Source organism: Cetorhinus maximus, chromosome 6, assembly GCF_964194155.1.
Source record: "Cetorhinus maximus chromosome 6, sCetMax3.hap1.1, whole genome shotgun sequence".
NCBI classification, from domain to species: domain Eukaryota; kingdom Metazoa; phylum Chordata; class Chondrichthyes; order Lamniformes; family Cetorhinidae; genus Cetorhinus; species Cetorhinus maximus.
This window is the reverse complement of record NC_135884.1, coordinates 107,853,529-107,874,245: the sequence shown is the minus strand read 5'-3', so window position 1 is coordinate 107,874,245 and position 20,717 is coordinate 107,853,529. Positions and strand designations below refer to the sequence as shown.

The 20,717-nt window shown below is 41.7% G+C and overlaps 1 protein-coding gene across 6 annotated transcripts in view; it reads right to left on the bottom strand.

The window, feature by feature from the left end:
• Window positions 1-20,717, bottom strand: part of rpgrip1l (RPGRIP1 like) — a 300,654-nt gene that overhangs the window by 17,257 nt on the left and 262,680 nt on the right. For 5 of the 6 annotated variants that reach the window (XM_078544267.1, XM_078544269.1, XM_078544270.1 and 2 more), the window contains 2 exons: window positions 19,110-19,194; window positions 17,633-17,766 (listed from right to left, as the gene is read on the bottom strand). In XM_078544267.1, the coding sequence (XP_078400393.1) occupies window positions 17,633-17,766; window positions 19,110-19,194 (219 nt within the window). The remainder of the gene's footprint in view (window positions 1-17,632; window positions 17,767-19,109; window positions 19,195-20,717) is intronic. The other variant, XM_078544272.1, reaches the window with a different exon arrangement.

Genomic DNA, 20,717 nt, shown 5'->3' with positions numbered 1-20,717 from the left:
GTTTAGTGGTGGCATCATGCTGCAGGTGGCAGATATGGCAGAGGATGATCTGTTGAATACAGAGATTGGTGGGGTGAAAGGTGAGGATTAAGGGAACCCTATCATGGTTCTGAGAGGGAAGAACTTAAAACAACCACTTTCACTAGAGAAAAAGTAATGGGACTTAAGGCTGCAAGTCCCCTGGACTTGATGGCCTGCCTCTGAAATGGCTGCAGAGATAGTGGAGGCATTCGTTGTAATGTTCCAAAATTCTCTAGATTCTGAAAAGGTCTCAGTGGATTGAAAAACCACCTCTGTTAAAGAAAGGAGGGAGACAGAAAGCAGGAAACTAAAGGCCAGTTAGCCTAATGTTTGTCATTGGGAAAATGCTAGAATCCGTTATTAAAGGGAATATTTCTTCTCCTCGAGTTCTCTGCCTGAAGGCAGGTCCTTGGTGATTACCGCCAAACCACAGCAAAGTGCCATCATTTTCACTAAGGGTAGCGCATTGAGGCAGGCCCTCAATCTACTTCAGACAGAACAGTGATCAAACTGTATGCTGTTGGCACTAATCTGATCCCCACGCTAGCCATCTAGCCAACTGAGCTAATCTTTATCCCAATTATATACATCCTCCTAAGTTTCCTCCCAAAGTCTCAGACTTCACAGCGTTCGTCTCTGAGGTGCCTTGACCAATTTCCCCGATCTTGTTCCGAGCGCTTTCTGAGGTCAAGGGTGTGAGTGTCCTTCTCTTAGGTGGCTGTAGAGCTTTGTCTTGTTTCATTTTTTTCTCCTTCAGGATCTGAGTAGTAAGCCCAAGTTTCTATTGGCTTTCTTTCCAAGGATATTAAGGTGCTGTGTGTTCTCCTTACAGTTCAGTTCCCGGGTCTGTCTGAATCCTGTATGATCTCGGCTGTGGAGCTGTTTCAGTCATTATTATTATGCCTTCTTTCTGTTGGTTTTGCACCCATACTCTCTCCACGGGCTTCAGCACTGATAACACTTGTGCTCTGTGCCTTAAGTTAAAGTTACAAGCCTGTTTGTTTCTCTGTTTGTCATCACGCTGCTTTACCCTCTCGTGGTTGTTTGAGGTAACATTAGCTTTTTGTTTCTGTTGCAGAGCTGGAAGTTAAGTTCTCAATCTCCTTCCCATTAACAACCATAATGGTGAGAAATCATTTGGTAGTGATGAGGTTTGATAACTCATACAAGCTAAATTAAGATTTTCATTCTTCTTCATCAACTCTTTGATAGTTTTCACAGCTCTCTCAGATTCTCCATTTTCCTGAGGAATATGAGGTGAGCTGGTTACGTGAACAAATCTGCAAAATTTTGGAATAATTCATTAGCAAATTACAGATTCCGCCACCTGGAAGTTCCCTTCCAAGTCACTCACCATCCTGACTTGGAAATATATCGCCGTTCCTTCACTGTCACTGGGTCAAAATCCTGGAACTCCCTTCCTAACAGCACTGGGGGTGTACCTACACCACATGGACTGCAGCGGTTCAAGAAAGCAGCTCACCACTGCCTCCTCAAGGGTAATTAGGAATGGGCAATAAATGCTGGCCCAGCCAGCGAAGCCCACATCCCGCGAATGAACAATAAAAAAAATCATTGTCTGACACCACAATGTCCGAATTCCACGTGTTACATAAATTCTCTTCAGTGAATGAATAACTGCGTCCACCATGATGCTGTACAATCTGTTCATTTCAATCCACCTTGAGTAGTAATCAATGACATAAGCAATATACTGCCTTTAAAATAAAATAAATCCATTCGCAGTCACTCCCAAGGCCTTGATGGAAAAGTTGACGGTGATGGTGGTTCTTTTTGCTCTTGGCTGTTCATTGCACACGCAAGACAATTAGAAATCACTTCTTCGATGCAACGAGTAATGTCGGCCACCAGACTGATTGCTGGGCTCTCGCTTGACATTTTGCTATCGCTAAGTGAATTCTTTGAAGAAAATCCAAGCCAAGTGTTTACGGAATGACTATCCTATCATTGAAAACTACAAGATCATCAACGATTGTGAGGTGCTTTCTCTGCTCAAAGTACTATCTTTTTACTGGAATATTAGGAATATAGTCCGGCCATCCTTCCAGACAGCATTTTCTTATCTGGGCACATTTGTCATTTTTCTGTTGTGCTTGTTTTACTTCTTTGCAGTAGCTGGTAGATGTTGAGTATTGAGGGATGTATATGCTTCCATCTCCTCTAGATTAAGTCCTTCTACTGGGATCCTCAATAGTGAATCTGCTGTCATTTGGTACTTCCCTTCAACGTACTCTGTTATGGAGTCATATCTCATTAATCTTAATCTGAGCCATTGGATTCTAGGCAGCATCTTCATAATCTCTTTCATGTTCAGAAGATTGACTAGTAGCTTATGGACTGTTTCAATTTTGAACCACAATCCCATCACGTAGTCTTAGAATTTCTCACATGCCCATGTTGCTGCCAATGCTTCCTTCTCAATTGTAACATATCTTTTTTCTGTGTCTGTGAGTGACCTTGAAGCATAGTAAACTGGTCTATGTTTACCATCTCTCTGTACTCGGAAAAATACTGCATCTAGGACGATGCATTGGCTGCTACTAAAGTCAGTAGTTCTGGGTCATTTTGTGCCAACATTTCAGAGGTAATTAAAAGATTTTTGATTTTTTTCAAAAAGCATTTTGTTAGCCCACATTCCAGCACCACTGTTGACCCTTTCTGAACGGTTGTCTCAAAGGCTCATTGACCTCTGCCAAATTTGGTAGGAACTTGCTTATTTGGCTGACCATCTCAAGGAGTCTCTGAAGCTCAGTAAGAGGCAACTTGATCAAAACGTATAAGATCCTGGAGGCCTTGCCAGGGTGGATATGGAAAGGATATTTCCTCTTGTGGCAGAATCTATAACTAGGGGTCACTGTTTAAAAATAAGGGGTTGCCAATTTGATCAAAGAGATGAGGAACCAAATTTTCACTCACAGAATTGAGAGACTTTGGAATTCTCTTCCTCAAAAGGTGGTTGAAGCAGAGTCTCTGAATATCTTTAAGCCAGGGGTAGATAGAATCTTGAAAAGCTAAAGGGTGAAAGGTTATCGGGGTAGGCAGGAATGTGGAGTTGAGGTTAAAATTAGATCAGCCATGATCTTAATGAATGGCAGAGAAGGCTTGAGGGGCTGAGTGGCCTACTCCTGCTCCTAATTTGTATGTTCATGTGTTCCTGGGTTGTGGAAATTCTCTGGTCATCTTTGGTTTTTGTGGGTTGACTGTTATTCCAGAGGCTTGTAACATGTGTCCTAGAAATTTAATCGTAGGTTTGGTGAACTCACATTTTTCATTCAATGTTAGGTCTGCATCCTATCCTGCAAGACTTTCAGGACTGCTCTACCTCTACAATCATGCTTTTCTCTTGTGGAGCCATGTACAAATATATTGTCCATATGGCATATTACTCTTTTTGTACCTTTTAAAGTTTGAGATATTGTTCTCTAAAAATTTTCAGGAATGGACGCAATTCTGAATGGTAATCTGTTAAAGTAATAACTACTGAATTGCGTTATAAAAGTGGTCAGCAATCTGGATTCTTTGTCCAGAGGCAACAATCCACTGTTTGCACCTAATTTGGTAAGTAGAATACTTTAGGCTAGTTTGGCAAGACTGTCATCCACTGAGGCCATTGAATGGATCTCACATTCCACTGATTTGTTTAGTTGAATTAAATTCACGCAGATTCTAATTGAGCCATTTGGCTTTGAGACCATGACCATTCCTGGGCACCATTTTGTTGACATGATGACCTGTGATATAACTCCTTGCTGTGGCATGTTCTCAATTTCACTCCAAGAGTGGGCGAGAAATTTTCCTCAGTGTGAAGAGACAAATTGGTTTAGCATCAGCTCTTATAATAATATGATACTTGGTGTTCAGTTTTCCCAAACCTGTAAATAATCTTGGAAGTTCATTCCTGAATATATTGCAGTATCGCTCATCTGCAACATCATCAATTTTATATATTAGCTTCAATTTTAAGCGTGCCTTCCTGCTTAGTAAAGAAGTTTCTTTATTCTAGATGACATACAGAGGTTCAATGATTTCTCTATCTTTGCACTTCAATTTTGCTATATATTGCCTATGACTTTCAATGTAGTCCCACCTGGATCCTGTAACTTGATAGATGAAGGCTGTAATGTAATGTGCTTAAGCCATTTTACTTCATCAGGCAAGACAGAAACCCCTGCCCATGTCTAATTTAAACTTTGTGGGGTGGGCATCCAGTTCAAGTTCAATACTCCGGTATTTATTTTCCACTTCATTTACTTCCCCTAAGAAAATTATTTCCCTTCTCTGCGGTTCCTCCACTTCTTGTATGTGGTTTGGCATCTTTTGTTGTCAATGTTTTAGATTGGAAGACAGTTTTAAACGTCCTATTTTTCCACAGTTATGGCACTCTGCCCCCACTTGCTGGGCATTCTACCTGCTTGTGTAGGTATTTTCCGCCACACCAAGAGTATGTCAAGATGGCGGTTGGTGTGCTTTCCCCCATTTTTGCGGGCTTCTGCTTTGGTGTGTTTTCCCTCTTATAGCCTACTTACTGAATGGCCTCACTCATTCCTTTCCATGGAATCTCGCCTTCTCCTCGAACAAACATTCTATTTTGTTTTCTGAACTCAGTTTGTCTTGCAATTTGTATCCTGCCTGACTAGAGTTAAATCCTCTCTTGTATGCAAGAGACCTGATAGAGCTTCATCACAGACCCCAACTACTAATCGATCATGAATCAATTCTTCCCTCAATATTCGATACTTGCAATTTTCTGCCATCCTGTATAGATTCATGTTCTCACTTGGTCTTTGCTTTTGCTTGTTAAAATTTGCCTTGTCTATAATTAAATTTTTGTGAACACTGAAATATGAATCAAATGCTTGCAGGACTTCTTCATAAGGAGTTGAAGTTTCATCAACTCCCTGCTGCACGATTATGTCGTCGGCATTAGCTCCAACTGCATAGAGTAATGTATTGACCTGATCCTTTTGTTCTTTTTCTGTGCAAATCAGAAATGATTCTATATCTGGAAAACTACTTTCTCCTGTTGTCCCAGTGCTGAGTCTGTTGTGAACCTTCAGTGCTCCGGAATGGTTCTGGGAGTGGTAGTGTGGATTCTATGTTTGTACCAAGTTGTGGAATGGTTGCTGCTTCACTGGTATTGCTTGCTGATTCTGGTCTGTGCTCATTGGTATCTGGACTCCAGTCTGTGTCTCAGCTTGCATCTGCTGCACCCATGATTTTCAGGCTTTTTGATGCGTTTTAAATTTGTTTCTTTCATCCTTCTTTTACAGATCTCTTGACTTGCCAGGTCTGTAGCTGCTTCTTCGAGGTTTTTCTGGGTCTTTTACTCATTGTCTACTGCTACCACGTTTCGTCTTTTTTTCCGGGGTTCTTTGGGGTTTGACTATTCTCCCAAAGTAAGCTGCTCAAAGCTGTAGTTTGTTAAAACCATTACGTTTTATTTACAGCTACTATATACATATTAGGACCTCTGCATGAGGTTGGAACTTCTCCTTCCTCCAGAGCTCTATTATTCCATCATATGGTGTTACATCATCATTACATCAGCATCATGTGCTTCTGATTTTAACCCTTTCCTCTACAGGGGTGATATATTCGCATGACTAATATATCAGGAGTTGGGATAAATGGGTCATTTTCAGGATAGTCAACTAGTGGAGTGCCACATGGATTAGTGTTGGGGCTTCAACTATTTACGATCTATATTAAAGTCTTGGGTGAAGGGACAGAGGTTATGGTAGCCAAATTTGTTGATGATACAAAGGTAGGTAGGAAAGCAAGTTGTGAGGAAGATACAAAGAGTCTGCAAAGGGATATAGATAGGTTAAGTAAGTGAGCAAAAATCTGGCAGATGGAGTATAATGTGGGAAAATGTGAACTTTGACAGGAAGAATAGAAAAGCAGAATATTATTTAAATGGGGAGAGATTGCAGAATGCTGCAGTACAGAGGGATCTGGGTGTCCTTGTACATGAATCATAAAACATTACCATGTAAGTACAGCAAGTAGTTAGGAATACAATATAATGTTGGCCTTTATTGCAAGGGAGATGGAGGGTGAGAACACACCTCGAGCACTGTGTACAATTTTGGTTGGGGTTATTTTCCTTAGAACAAAGAAGGCTGAGAGGTGACTTGATTGAGGTGTACAAAATTATGAGGGGACTAGATAGAGTGGACAGGATAAAATGTTTCCCTTGGTGGAGAATTCTAGAACCAGGGGACATAGATTCAAAATAAGTGGCAGAAGGTGTATGGGGGACATGAGGAAGAACTTTTTAACGCAGAGGGTAGTGGGTGTCTGGAATTCGCTGCCCAAGTTGGTGGTAGAGGCAGAAACTCTAAACTCTTTTAAAAAGTACCTGGATCTGCACCTTAAGTGCTCTAAGCTGCAGGCTATGGGCCAGGTGCAGGAGGGTGGGATTAGAAAGGGCACCTGGCATGGGCCAAATGGCCTCCTTCTGTGCTGTAACTTTTCTATGGTTCTATGCCCTTATGAGGCTAGTTTTAGGTTTCTCGGGCCAGCACAGACTATATGGTTGGAATGCCTCCCTTGAGCTGAAATCAGTGATTGCGGCAGTGACCCCACACTGGTGGCAACCTGCCACGGCCATTTCGGGAGTCTCGATGGGATTCAATCAGGCAGTTTACAGGGACTGCAGCAGGCCCCAGTGCAGCAGCCTTAAAGGGTGCCCTAGAAGACAGGTGAGTGAGGTGGGCTCGCCAGGATCATCAGGCAGGAGGGTGTCTTTCAGGGCGCAGCTCTTGCCACTAAGGGGGCCCTCCATGGGCCACAAGGTGCCCAATCAGAAGGGAGCCCCAAGCGCTCGCTGGGAGGCTGCCATGGTTTACCTGGTGGTCTTCTCCAGGTGGTGTACCTCCGCTGCTGGCAGTGGGATGAGGCCCTTAATTGACTATTAATTGGTCACTTAAGGGCCTCGATTGGCCTCTAGAGGGGACAGGTCGTCCTCCATCTTCTCTGTCCCTGACTTAATTGAGGGGAGTTGGTAACTGACAGGCTCGACAACCCCTGCCTTCACTCCTGATTCTATGACACCAGCTTCCCCCCACCACCCCCAACTCGGCCTTCCAGCCTGTACCCAGGGTGGGGTGGGGGAGCATGACAGAGAATTATATTCTGCCCCTTATGTGCCGATTTTATGGTAAACCCACATTGAGTAGTGGCTATGATATTGGTCTGATATTCCAGGACTGATAATTGCTTGGGATTTCAAGTCCCACTATAGTAACTTGAGAATTTAATTAAGAACCAAAAAAATCTGCAAATAATAAACAAAAACTGGATGGTGTCAGTAAGGTTCACCATGAAGATCACAAATTGACATTAAAAGCCAAAGAATTCAGCAAGTTACTTTACAGAAGGAAATCTATCGGCTGGTTTCTCCCATGTGTGACCTCAGACCCACATCAGAATGGTTGACTTTTAATTGCTCTCCGAAATGGTAGAAAGCTATTCAGTTGTACCAAACAAAAAGGCAAGCACCACTTTCTCAGGGCCACTCAAGATAGGCAATAAATACAGGCATCCTAGCAATGCCTGAATCCTGAGAATAAGTTTTAAATATTTTGTAAAAGGAAATATGTTTACAAATTCATCAGAGCACCACACTGAGAAAATCTCCTGTTTTTTTAAAATATAATCCCTATTGTTTTATTCCCTCCTAAAAGAAGCAGCCCCTAATTCAAAGAAGTAAAACATCCTTTTCTAAATAGCATTCTGAATTTAGAAGCAATAAATTTCAGTGCAGAATTGGTACAGGAAAGCCAGTCTTAACATGTGAGTTAAAAACAGAAAATTCTGGAAAAATTCAGCAGATCACAGCATCTGTGGAGAGAGAAACAGAGTTAACTTTTTGAATCCGCACGAGCTGAAGCAGAGTCACACGGATTCGAAATGTTAAATTTGTTTCTCTCTCCACAGATGCTGTCAGACCTGCTGAGTTTTTCCAGCATTTTCTGTTATTTCAGATTTCCAGCATCTGCAGTATTTTGCTTTTAACAAGTGAGTTACTGTTTTGATCACTATGCAAGTGTGGTACTTCAGCCATTTTTCCACCTCCTTTATCATTTGTTGCATACTGGGAGCAGAGCCACTGGTGTATTCAAGTAGTGCTCATCAATAAGTAAAAAAAAGTGTTTTATTTCTTTAATGTAGGTTGTACTTTCTGTTCTCTTGCTTTTACATGCCATGCAGAAATATAAAAAAATATCTTTATTCTATCTGCCTTAAGCTTTTCACACAGCCAATATAGAAATCCAGAGATGCACTTAGAATATATGTAGATATTTCTGAATGCATGCTGTGGAAACAGTGCTTTAAATGAACATCACTATTGATAAGCTGCTGAGAAGAAAAGGCTTCAAATATAAGAAGCCCTAGCATTAATAGTCTTGATGTAAAGTACAAACTTGATGAGTGTTTCAGTGGAACCTGCAACTGGTTGAATGTTTCCCCAAAATCATTCCGTTGCTAATGGAAGACAATATTACAAATATATTTGCTAGTTTTACCTTTAGCTTAACTACCTGAAAATCTTCCATGAGTAACTGCCTCCTTACTGCCCTCAGCACTCCTCCATGTTGTACAGCCCTTTGAAGAAGCTTAGAAAGTAACAAGGGCACAGAATGTACTCTGGGTGGGGGACTTCAATGTCCACCACCAGGAGTGGCTCAGTAGCACCACTACTGACTGAGTCAGCAAAGTCCTGAAGGGCTTAGTTGCCAGACGGGGCCTGTAGAAGATGGTGAGAGAAACAACACAAGGGAGAAACCTATTTGACATTGCCCTCACCAATGTACCTGCTACAGATGCATCCATCTATGACAGTACTGGCAGGGCTGACCATTGCTGGTGGAGTAGAAGTCCTGTCTTAACCCTGAGGACACCCTCTATTGTGCTGTGTGGCACTATTACCGTGGTAAGTGGGATAGATTCAGAACGGTTATTGCAGTTCAAAGCTGGGTACCCATGAGGTGACATGGTCATCAGCAGAAGTAGAACTGTATCCCATCACAATCATACCCTCATGGCCCAGCATATATCTCACTCTACCAACATCATCTAGCAAGGGTATCAACCCTAGTTCAAAGAATACAGTAGGACATACCAGGACCAGCACCAGGTGTACCTAAACTAAGGTTCCAACCTTGGAACACAACACTGGACTGGTTGCAAGCTAAACATAGTAGGAATGGTCGCATAGGGATGACGTTACGGGGCCAGTAATCCAGGGACCTGGATTAGCAGAGAGGTGAGTCTGAATACCACCATGGCAACCGGGGGAATTAAACAAAGCTGGAATAAAAAGCTAACCTCAGTAATAGGAACTTATAAAATCAGTGGATTGTCATAAAAACCATCTAGTTCTGTCCTTCAGGGAAGGAAATCTGCTACCCTTATCCAGTCTGGTCTACATGTGACTCCAAACCCTCAGCAGGGTGGCTGACTCTTAAGTGCCCTCTGAAATGGTCTAGCAAGCCACTCAGTTGTATTAACCTGCTATGGAAAAGTCAAATAAGAATAAAACCTGACGGACCACAGGCATTAATCTGAGCATCAGATACAATAACAAAGGCACACTCTGTCCAGTCAACCCTGCAAAGTCATCCTCACTAACATCTGCGGAGTTTTGCCAAATTGGGAGAGCTGTCCCTAAGACTAGTCGGCCAACAGCCTGACAGATTCATACTCACAGAATGATGCGTTATAGCCGAGGTCCTGGACTCCTCCATCACCATCCCTGGGTATGTACTGACCCATTGGCAGGACAGACTAACCAGAGGCAATGGCACCATGGTATACAGTCAGGAGGGTGTGTCTCTGAGAATTTTCAACATGAAGTCTCATGGCATCAGGTCATACATGATTAAGGAAACCTCCTGCTGATTATCACCTGCAGCCCTCTCTCAACTGATAAATCAGCACTTTTGCATGTTGAATACCACTTGGAAGGAGTGCTGAGGGTAGCAAGGGCTCAGAATGTAGTCACCAAAAGAGGCTTGGTAGCACAATTACTGACCAAACTGGCGAAGTCCTGAAGGACAAGTCTGCTAGACTGGCCTCGCAGCAGGTGGCAAGAGAACCAAAAAGAGGGAAAGGCCTCCTTGACCTCATCCCAGCCTACCTGTCGCAGATGCATCTGTCCATGGCATTATCGAAAGGAGTGACCACTGCACAGTCCTTGTGGAAATAAAGTCCTGTCTTCACATTGAGGACACCACAGATTGTGTGTATGGCACCACCGCCATGCTAGATGGAAAAGATTCAGACCAGAGCCAGCAGCTCAAAACTGGGCATCTAAGTGGCGTGGGCAATCAACAGCAGCAGAATTGTTTTCAACCACAATTTGTAACTTCATGGCCCAGCATATTGCTTATTCTACGATTATCATCAAGTCAAATGACCAATTCTAGTAGGAGAATATGCCAGGAGCAGCACCAGGCATACCTAAAAATGAGGTACCAACCTGGTGAAGGTGCAACACAGGACCACAGGCATGTTAAACAGCATGCGACAGACAGAGTTAAGCAATCCCACAACCAATGGATTAGCTCGTCCAGTCATGAATGGAAGTGGACAATTTAACAACTAACCAAGGACAAGGCTCCACAAATATCCCCATCCTTAATGATAGGGGACCCAACACAACAGCGCAAAAGACAAGGTTGAGGCATTTTCAACCATCTTCAGCCAGAAATGCCGAGTGGATGAGTCATCTTGGCCTTCTCCTGAGGTCCCTAGCATCACAGATGCCAGTCTTCAGCCAATTCAATTTACTCCAGTAGATATCAAGAAATGGCTGAATACAGAAAAGGCCATGGGCCCCGACAACATTCCGGCAGTAGTACTGAAGACTTGTGCTCCATAACTAGCCGCCCCCTTAGCCAGTACAGCTACAACACTGGTGTGTACCTGACAATGCGAAAAGATGCCCAGGTATATTCTCTTCACAAAAAGCAGGACAAATCCATCTCAGCCAATTACTGCCCCATCAGTCTATTCTCAATCATCAGCAAAGTGATGGAAGGTGTTGTCAACAGTGCTATTAAGCAGCACTTACGCAACAATTACTTGCTCACCAATGCTCAATTTGGGGTCCGCCAGTGTCACTCGGCACTCCTGACCACATTACAGCCTTTGTCCAGACATGGGCAAGACAGCTGAACTCCAGAGATGAGGTGAGAGCGACTGTCTTTGGCATCAAGGCAGCATTTGGCTGAATGTGATATCAAGGAACCCAAGCAAAATTGAAGTCAGTGGGAATCGGGGAGGGGGGGGGGCTCTTCAATGATTGGAGTCATAGCTAGTACAAAAGAGGATCACTGTGGTTGTTGGAAGCCAATCATCTCAGCCCCAAGACACTGCTGCAGGAGTTCCTCAGGGTAGTGTCCTAGGACCAGACATCTTCAGCTGCTTCAATGATATTCCCTCCATTATAAGGTCAGAAATGGGTTATGTTTATTGAAGCTTGCAGTGTTCAGTCCAACTTTAACTCCTTGGATAATAAAGCAGTTCGTGCCCGTATGCAGCATTGACTAGAAATATACCTGATCCAGCTATATAAATATTGTGGCTAAATAAGCATCTTAGAAGTTGGGCATTCTGTAGTGGGTAACACTCTTCCTAGATCTCCAAAGCCTGTCCACCATTTACAAGGCATAAGTCAGGAATGTGATGGAATATTCTCCACTTGTCCGGATGTGTACAACTCCAGCAACACTCAAGAAGCTTGGCACCATCTAGGACAAAGCAGCCCACTTAATTGGTACACCATTTATCTCTTTAAAATTTACAGCCTCCACCAGCTGCGCATAGTGGTAGCATTGCATATCATCTATAAGATACACAGCAGCAACTTGCCCAGGCTTCCCAACAGCACCTTTCAAACCCATGACCTCCACTATCTAGAAGGACAAGGGAGCAGATACATGGTTACATCATCACCTGTAAGTTCCTCTTCAATTTACACACCATCATTATACTTCCTTCATTGTTGCTGAGTCAAAATCCTGAACCCTAACCCTCCCTAACAGCACACTGAGTGTACCTACGTGACAAGACCTGAAACAGTTAAAAGATGGTGGCTAACCATGACCTTCTCAAGGGCAATTAAGGATGGGCAACATGTGCTGACATTGCCAGAGATGTGCACATTCCACGAATGAATAAAAAAAGTACTGGCCAGAACTGATTTTATTACTGTCTTTACTACATCATTCACTATGTAATATAAAAAATTTCACCACCAACCATTAACTCATTCCAGAGAACAATGTCTTCAATGATTTATGTCAAATAGCAATAAAATAAAAAGGTATAGCTTTCTGAGATCACAAAGATAAAACTATTGTCTTTCACTGTGCTCACTGTATTGATTAACTAATGAGTAATGCTTGTCGATATTAATGCATAAGTGGCACAAGAATATAATAAAACATCACTAGGGAAGAGTTCCTTGATTCCCAATTTGCAGCAAAATTGTAGATACACATGAAAATAGTGAACAAGAACAATCTTTCTCCATTGTATGTGGGTTTTCTGCTGACTGTGTTAGCTTTGCCTTTGAAGGCACTTTAATTTAGATCTTCAAACACTGACATTTGTAATGCAAGTTTCTTGTAGCCAATGGCCACATCAAGGTAAACCTACTAGATTTTCTTTTAGACTGATGGCAAGGAAGACCTATCTTTCAGTGAACCTTCTTGGCTGCTGATGTTCCTTCTTCTTCTTGAGTTCGCTGCCCAAAGGCAGGTTCGGTCCCGAATCCAGCCCAACTGGAACAGGATCAAACCCCCGTGCTGTTTGGCACCAATGGTGCCACACACTGGCCATCCTTCCTTCTGAGCCAACCTGCTCCCCAAGGAATCAGTTGCTGTGGCAGCATACACTTTTACATTCATGTTGCAGCCTGAAGCTATGGATTAGTGATGGTAGAGGCTCCAATTTCTTTTCATCACATGGCTGACCAGGAATCTCTCCCACTCTTACCGCCTGCCATTGGTGTATGTTGGAAGGATTTACAAGTTGATGCGCAATCTGTTTGGCTGCATTATGAATGCATCTTCCTTGGCTATCAAGTTCTGAAGTGAGACTTGAACCCAGTGCTAATGGTGCAGAGGCAGGAACGCTACCCATTGCACCACAAGACCTCCTTGATGTTCCTACTGGGACTAATAAATGTACTGCTGCAGTGGCACTGCTGCATTTTGGTGGTGAGGTCCTCACATGTATCTTTATATAATCATAGGAATGTAGGACTTAGGAGCAGGAGTAAGTCATTCGGCCCTTTGAGCAGCTCCACCATTCAATAAGATCACGGCTGATCTGGTTGTGGTCTCAACTTCGCCTTTCTGACTACCTGCATAAACCTTGACTCCCTTGTCAATCAAAAGTTTAATATCTCAGCCTTAAATAAATTCCATGACCCAGTCTCTACTACTTTCTGGGGAAGAAAATTCCACATACTAACTACTAATGAACCTCTGAGAAAAAAAAATTGCTCCTCATCTCCGTCACTTAATCTTAAACTGAACTCCTAGTTCTAGTCTCCCCCACAAGAGGAAACACCCGCCTGGTATGGTATTTGCAAGGAAGAATAAAAAAGCATATTATCTAAATGGTGAGAGATTGCAGAGCTTTGAGGTTCAGAGGGATCTGGGTGTCCTAATGCAGGAATCACAAAAGACTAGTATGCAGGTATAGCAAGTAATTAGGAAAGGTAATAGAATGTTATCATTTATTGCAAAGGGAATTGAATACAAAAGTAGGGAGATTAGGCTTTAGTTGTACAGGACACTGGTGAGACCACATCTGGAGTACTGTGCACAATATTGGTCTCCTTATTTAAGGAAAGATGTAAATGGGTTAGAAGCAGTTCAGAGAAGGTTTACTAGGCTAATACCAGGAATGGGGGGATTGTCTTATGAGGAAAGGTTGGACAAGTTAGGCTTGTATCCACTGGAGTTTAGAAGAGTAAGAGGTGACTTGATCGAAACCTTTAAGGTCCTGAGGGGTCTTGACAGAGTGGATGTGGAGAGGATGTTTCCTTTGTGCGAGAATCTACAACTAGGGGGTCACATTTTAAAAATAAGGGGTCGCTCATTTAAGGAGCAGAAATTTTTTCTCTAAGGGTTGAGAGCCTTTGTAACTCTCTTCCTCAAAAGGCTGGGTCTTTGAATATTTTTAAGGCAGAGCAAGACAGATTCTTCATTTACAAGGGCATGAAAGGTTAAAGGGGGTAGGTGGGAGATTACAATCAGATCAGCCATGATCATTGAACAGCAAAGCAAGCTTGAAGGCCAGAGTGGCCTACTCCTGCGCCTAGTTCGTATGTTCATATGGTATCTGCCTATCAATTCCGCTCAGGATCTTACATGTTTCAATAAGATCACCTCTCATTCTTCTAAACTTCAGTGGGTATAGGCCCAACCTGTTCAACCATTCTTCATTAGATGAACCCTACATCCCAAGAATGAGTTGAATGATCCTTCTCTGAATTGCTTCTAATGCAATTATATCCTTTTTCAAACAAGGGAACCAAAATTGTACACAATGCTCCAGATGTGATCTCTCCAAGGCCCTGTACAACTGCAGTAAAATTTTCCTACTTTTATATTCCATTCCCCTTATAATAAACACAAAGTCATGATGTCACTTCTACAGGCACTACCCAAAGTGTGTCAGCCAGTCTCATGCATACACATGTTGAACAGACCCAGATGCAACTGATTTATAGGACAATTGGCCACAAATTACAAATCTAAATATGGACAGCAGCTCAGTTAGCTTGTTTTCCTGAGACCTAAGATGCATCATAAAAAATAACACTGTGCCTTCATAAATAACGACCTCACTGCTTAGCAATGGGAACTACTAACTTACTCTAGGAATTCTGTTTCTTTTAAGGCATCCTGGGAGTGATAGGGCCAGAAATTGGGAACACGTCTTTGCCAAGTGTCCGCATCTTAATGCTTGCCAATTTAATTTCTGACCATGGGGGTTTTCTTTCACCTGTCTTCCTCAGTCCCAATGCCAGTTTTTGGGGGCTGTTTGTAGGCTTCCCAGAAATCAAACCAATTACACTATTATAGGCAGTGGCAGATAGGCAACAGCAAACAGGTGGACATGTCATGCTGTGCCACATGTGGATTCCACTAAACAACAAAGGATTACCTCTGGGAACTACCCCTGGAAAATCTCTAGCATCTTTGCTCTAATTGGTTATGTCTTTCCATGGGGCAGCAAGGTGCCACTTCCTCCAAAATCTTGCCTGTTCTGCACTGGTGCTCATTCCTAATATGTATGAGACTCCATCCCTCGGATTTGCAGCTGGGTGATGCCAGAAACAAATTGAAGTGAAATTCCTTCCTAACATGCATCCAATGGCACAATGACACTGAAATGTCTTTGTTTTCAAGTCCATCCCCTAACCCTCTGATTTCTTTTGCTTCTTTTAGGTAAAAGATACATTTGCTAAAGGCCTGAATTTAATTACAATTTCGACCAGGTTTTGGACAGAAATGAACTGTGCACCTATTGTGCTAAGGGTAAATGCAATGCATCCATTTTCAGCATTAGCTGACAGCAATGGAAATGTTTCACTTTGCAGCCTGCAGCCTGAAAGCCTTTGAGGAGTGATTGTTGGAGTTACAGAAGAGCTCTTAAAGTGCTTATTTTTGCTTTGCATTTGGATGGAACTAACCTCGTCTTTGACAGCACAGGGCCAATAAGATTACTTGGATATTTCTGTTTCCATTCAGAGGTTCACCTACAAGATACTTAAATCCAATGTCAAAAAATGTAATAGGCCATGTAAACTGTACGAAGAGCTCAATGAGGAGCTTTGTGTGAGAAGAGAATGCTTCACCAAAGGGGGAGGGGAGCTGTGCCAGCTACCACATGAAGACCTGAAGCAAGATTATTTGCCAGGACAGCTATGCCTACAGCTGTCGAAGTGATGACTGCACTTTAATTTTACAGGTTTCAAGCAGCCATGGAGCATGGTTAGAAGAGTCATACAGACTCAAAATGTTAACTCTGTTTCTCTCCACACAAATGCTGCCAGACCTGCTGAGTTTTTCCAGCATTTCCTGTTTTTATTTCAGATTTCCAGCATTTTGCTTTTATTATTATGGGGTATCTGTGCACTGTCACCTAGGGCGCTGTCCAGGGATACATTTGTCATGCTCCTGACACTTGTTATGGGAAAGCTGGAGAATCATCCAGTTTAGCATAAAACTGTTTTGCCTATCATGCTGTTATCATGTTGGGTTTCCCAAAGTATAGGGTGCAATAGATAGCTTGTTGCCAGCATGCTAGTTCCTACATTTAACTCCTTCAACTTTTTAAAATGGAAAGAGGCACCACCTGCTTTTACAACAGAAGATAAATCCTCCAGGGCAATGTTAGATTTCCTAGAGGTTGCCATGATGCATTCATCCTCAGGAATTTTGCTGTCCCTGAGCATTTCAACATAGATACGTAAGTGAATAGGTGACTTGTTGATGATAAGGAATGTCCCTTGCTATGGGTAATGCCCCGCTAAGAGTTGCAAGAGCAGCAGTTGAGGAGTGCTACAAGGTACAAGTTTTTACCAGAGCTGTCACACAGAGAATTTTAAGTTCTCTTTTATTGCAAGGATTTCAGAAGCAAACTTAATCTGGAGGGCACCTTTGGGTTTGATCCTCTCGTAACTGCAGGGATTGTGACTCAAGCAATTTATGGGTCACGATGTTTATGGTTGTAAGAGAAGATGATTCACCCCTTTGTTAGCTAATAAACAATGTGCCAAATGAATCTGATTATCATCATTTCACAGAATAAAAATGTTTATAATTCAGTATTAACCAGCACTAAAACTTCCACTCAGATACCATTAGTTAAATTGTTTATATTCCAAAATCAGGTCGCATTTGGAAGACATGAGCTGAATAACAGGGGTGATTTAAAAGTTATAATATAATGAAGAAGTTCTGATAGTATCATAAAACAAAAGTGGAAAACTACAGTGGTTTATTAATAAAATCAAATTGAATTATATTATAAACATTTAAACACTTGACTACGTCTGTTATTTTAGATATGATTTAAGATTTTAAGAAGAAATTATACCATATGGTTACTGTTCTCTTCTGTGTAGATTCTTATTGAAAGAGGAGGTTTACATCACCTCTTAAAAGACAATTGGAGTGCACTTGTGATGAAATACAGTAAGGAAAGGCATATTAGCAATAATTTTTGCACAGTATTCCTCAGAAATGTGTAAAGTATATGAAACAGTTTTCAGAATTGTGACTTTTTTATTTCTAAATTATCTGAATAGTTATACCAGTATTAACTGGCAATGAGTTTATCAAGGTCATTGTAATTATATTGCCTGCTATTTTAGATCTAAAATGATTTATAGATTTAGTAGGTCAATTAAAACTTTTGAAATTAGTGCTAGCAAAGTGTAACAGAACAAAATTATGAAAGATATACAGAACATATTAAACAAAACAACAGCAGCTAGAACTTTGATAATTGTGCTTCTGACTGCTATAAAAATTCCTCAAATTTTCAATGTACTCACTGTCAATGCTCTGTTCGATAATATCCTCTTCCTTTTGGAAAAGCTCTCTCAGGTTAACATACGCAAAGCCAACATCTTCACACTCCAAGTCTTGTTCATCTTCAGGTGGATCACTGACTATTGTAAATTTTATACTAAAATAGAAGTAAATTTCATCAAGAAGTTCCCAGTGGAGGAGGTGGAAATCTGATTTCTGTCTGAAGTTCAAGTCTTCAAACAAAAATCTACTTCACAAGACACAAATTTTAAACTTTTTGTGCCAGACTCTAAAGGAAAACTCAATATGACACAGTTTGCAACAAATGTGCTTTGAAGGGCGAAACCTTGTGCTATCCCCTGTGGCGAGTTTGGTTGAGGAGGAGCATTTAATCAGGTGGGAAGGTGGTGGGTAGGGACCCTGCCACTATCCCAACTTTTCCCTGCTTAAATCTGGGACAGGAAGGCCCATGGAATGGGCTGCCAATTGAGGCCCTTAAGTGGGATTGCCCACTTATGGCCTCATCCCAAGGCCATTGCTATTAATCCAGAAGCGGGCAGAAGACTCACCATGCAGGAAGCACGGCAAGCAAACCCTGGGTGTGTGTCTGCTCGTGGGCTCCTCAGTGTTTGATCTGCATTAGGGAACTAGCATTGGGAAGGGGGAGGGGTTGGTTCCAGCTCAGAACCACCCCCCCCACCCACAACCAGCTTCCCAACATCACTTCCTTGTGCCTGGGTCCCTCCTTGATCAGAGGCCTTGGGTGGGCATTGTACCGGGAGCAGCCACCCTATCCCCAGTAGCACTGCTGTTCAATAAAGCTATTGGCCTCCGATTGGCCAGCAGTTCTCACAGTGAGTGCGCCTTCTGCCCCCCGGGCTCCTTGATCCTGAGGAAAGGCCCACTGCTGGCCTGTCAAGTGCCTGAGTGGCAAAAGATGCGGCGGGCCTTCCTGATAAAAGGTGATGCAGGGCTCTCGCCGGCTCTCTCCTTGATGGCGAGACCCTGGTCGTCTCCACAAGGTTCTGCCTATAGTTTCAGCGTGCATCAAAAGACTTCACACCCAGTAAGCTGGTTGTGGAATATTAATGGACAGACCCACCAAATTAGACTGCAATGCAGCCTGACAGGTGCAGTGCACTTCAGAGCTGTTTACCTGTCCAGAACTGGAGCCAGAGGACAAGAAAATTGACCCCATTGCTTATCAAGATTAATCCTATTTCTAAACTGAAAATTTAGTGAACATTTGTAAATATAGAATATAAGTGGATATGAAGGAGTGATTTATTTGTTGAATGTTAATTTATTTTTTACTTTAATTCCGTGAAAAGAATAGTATTCACTTATGCTGTTAAAAAGAATAAATAGCATGCTGCACCACTCTTTCAGTACCAGATAATATAAAGCACTTTCAGATGATGCACAGAAGTTCTGACTATTGTAGTACAAATGCGTACATTCAGTTAAAACCAGTGTGACACAGCCACCATTAATATTTACCTCTCGAGGTTTAATTCTAGTCCCTGGAGCACTGACCAAAGGAACTGCCTCCTCTGCTGGTTATTTTCTTGATCCACATAGATCACTGTCAAGAAAACACATACCCAGTTATTTGATGCAAACTGACATCAACTCTTACATTCCATTTAGAAAAGAATATAAAAACAGGCCTCAATTTCTTTGCCTTTATGTTTACCCAGCAAGAGATAGCACGCTGAAAGGTATAGTAGTATTAAATCTAAGGTCATGTGATCACATGTCACATTGGTGGCAGTTTTATATGCACTCTGTCAAAAAATGATACAGGCAATGTTTGACTGTGCCACATAACTGTCACTTTCTGTTAATGGCACTGGCAGTGTCAATTGGAAAAGCAGGCACCATTTATTGCCGTATATTTAAGGGGATTTACTGCATGTTCTTTCACCCATGGAGCTGGTGATAATGATAATATATGGCAGTGTAGTTGTCCTTCCTGACATTGCAAGTAATTTAATCCTCCACATCTGCCACAACTCTGCTTTGACAGAGGTGTAGCATTATCCACTAACTAAAACATACAGCATGGCATTTTGTCAGAACTAGGAACTATTCAGTTCTCAAATACCAACCCATATTGCCACAAACTTACGGTTTGGCTTTTATTTAAATTCTATTTACTACCTATACTTGACATTAAAACCTAAATGTGAGACAGCCTGCCAGACTGCTATTAAATTTAGGGAGAAGGAAACAGAATAAAAACAGATTTTTGTAGGGAACATCACTAAGTCAGGATTATTGGACAAATATGCTTTTATATGGTTTATTGCCATCATAATTTGATCATCTTATTTTAGAATAACGTTGACAATAACCAATTATTAGAGGCAGAGCTTTATTTTCCTGTGTGCCATAGCAGCACTTTGAGAATACAATGAACCCACTTCCAAAAATGTGTGTCTTCAGTAGCTGAAGATGCTGAATCTCAGGACAAAGTACACATGCTTTTATTTGTAGTTGTATTTTGTTCTGTTTTCTCTGTTCTCTAAATGTTCCCAATAGGAAAATAGGAAACTTTGTGATAATGATTTTGGCAATAAAATACAACTATGACTGCTTAAAGACTGTGGGCTAAAAACACCAATTCAGCTAGTAGGGAACGATCCTGATCAAAGTTTCCAATAATACTTGGTCTGGACCCTATTGTTGAGCTAGGCTTTAGTACCATCCGCAAACATAATTTTGTTTATTAAAAATTATCCCATATAAAACATTTATAGTTCATTGATGCATTATGTTGCATCTCAAATCAGTACTGATAATTCTTAACAACATTGATGGTTTTAGTCATGTCTTAGATGTCTTGTGTTACATAGCATTTCTATTGCATTCTCAAAGAACCAAGGTAGAGTTTGCATTTGTAATATTTAAACTGACCAAATTGAACCACATCTAAACATAGCATAAGTACTTGTGGGGGTTAGTCGTCACATACAAATGTTTAAAGCACTTATGTTACATTTCTATGTGCATTATTTTCACATAGACATAACCAATTTATTTTAACTTCACTAATTTGACTGTTCACTAAACATTGCAATTGTCAGATACTATCAATCATTTCAA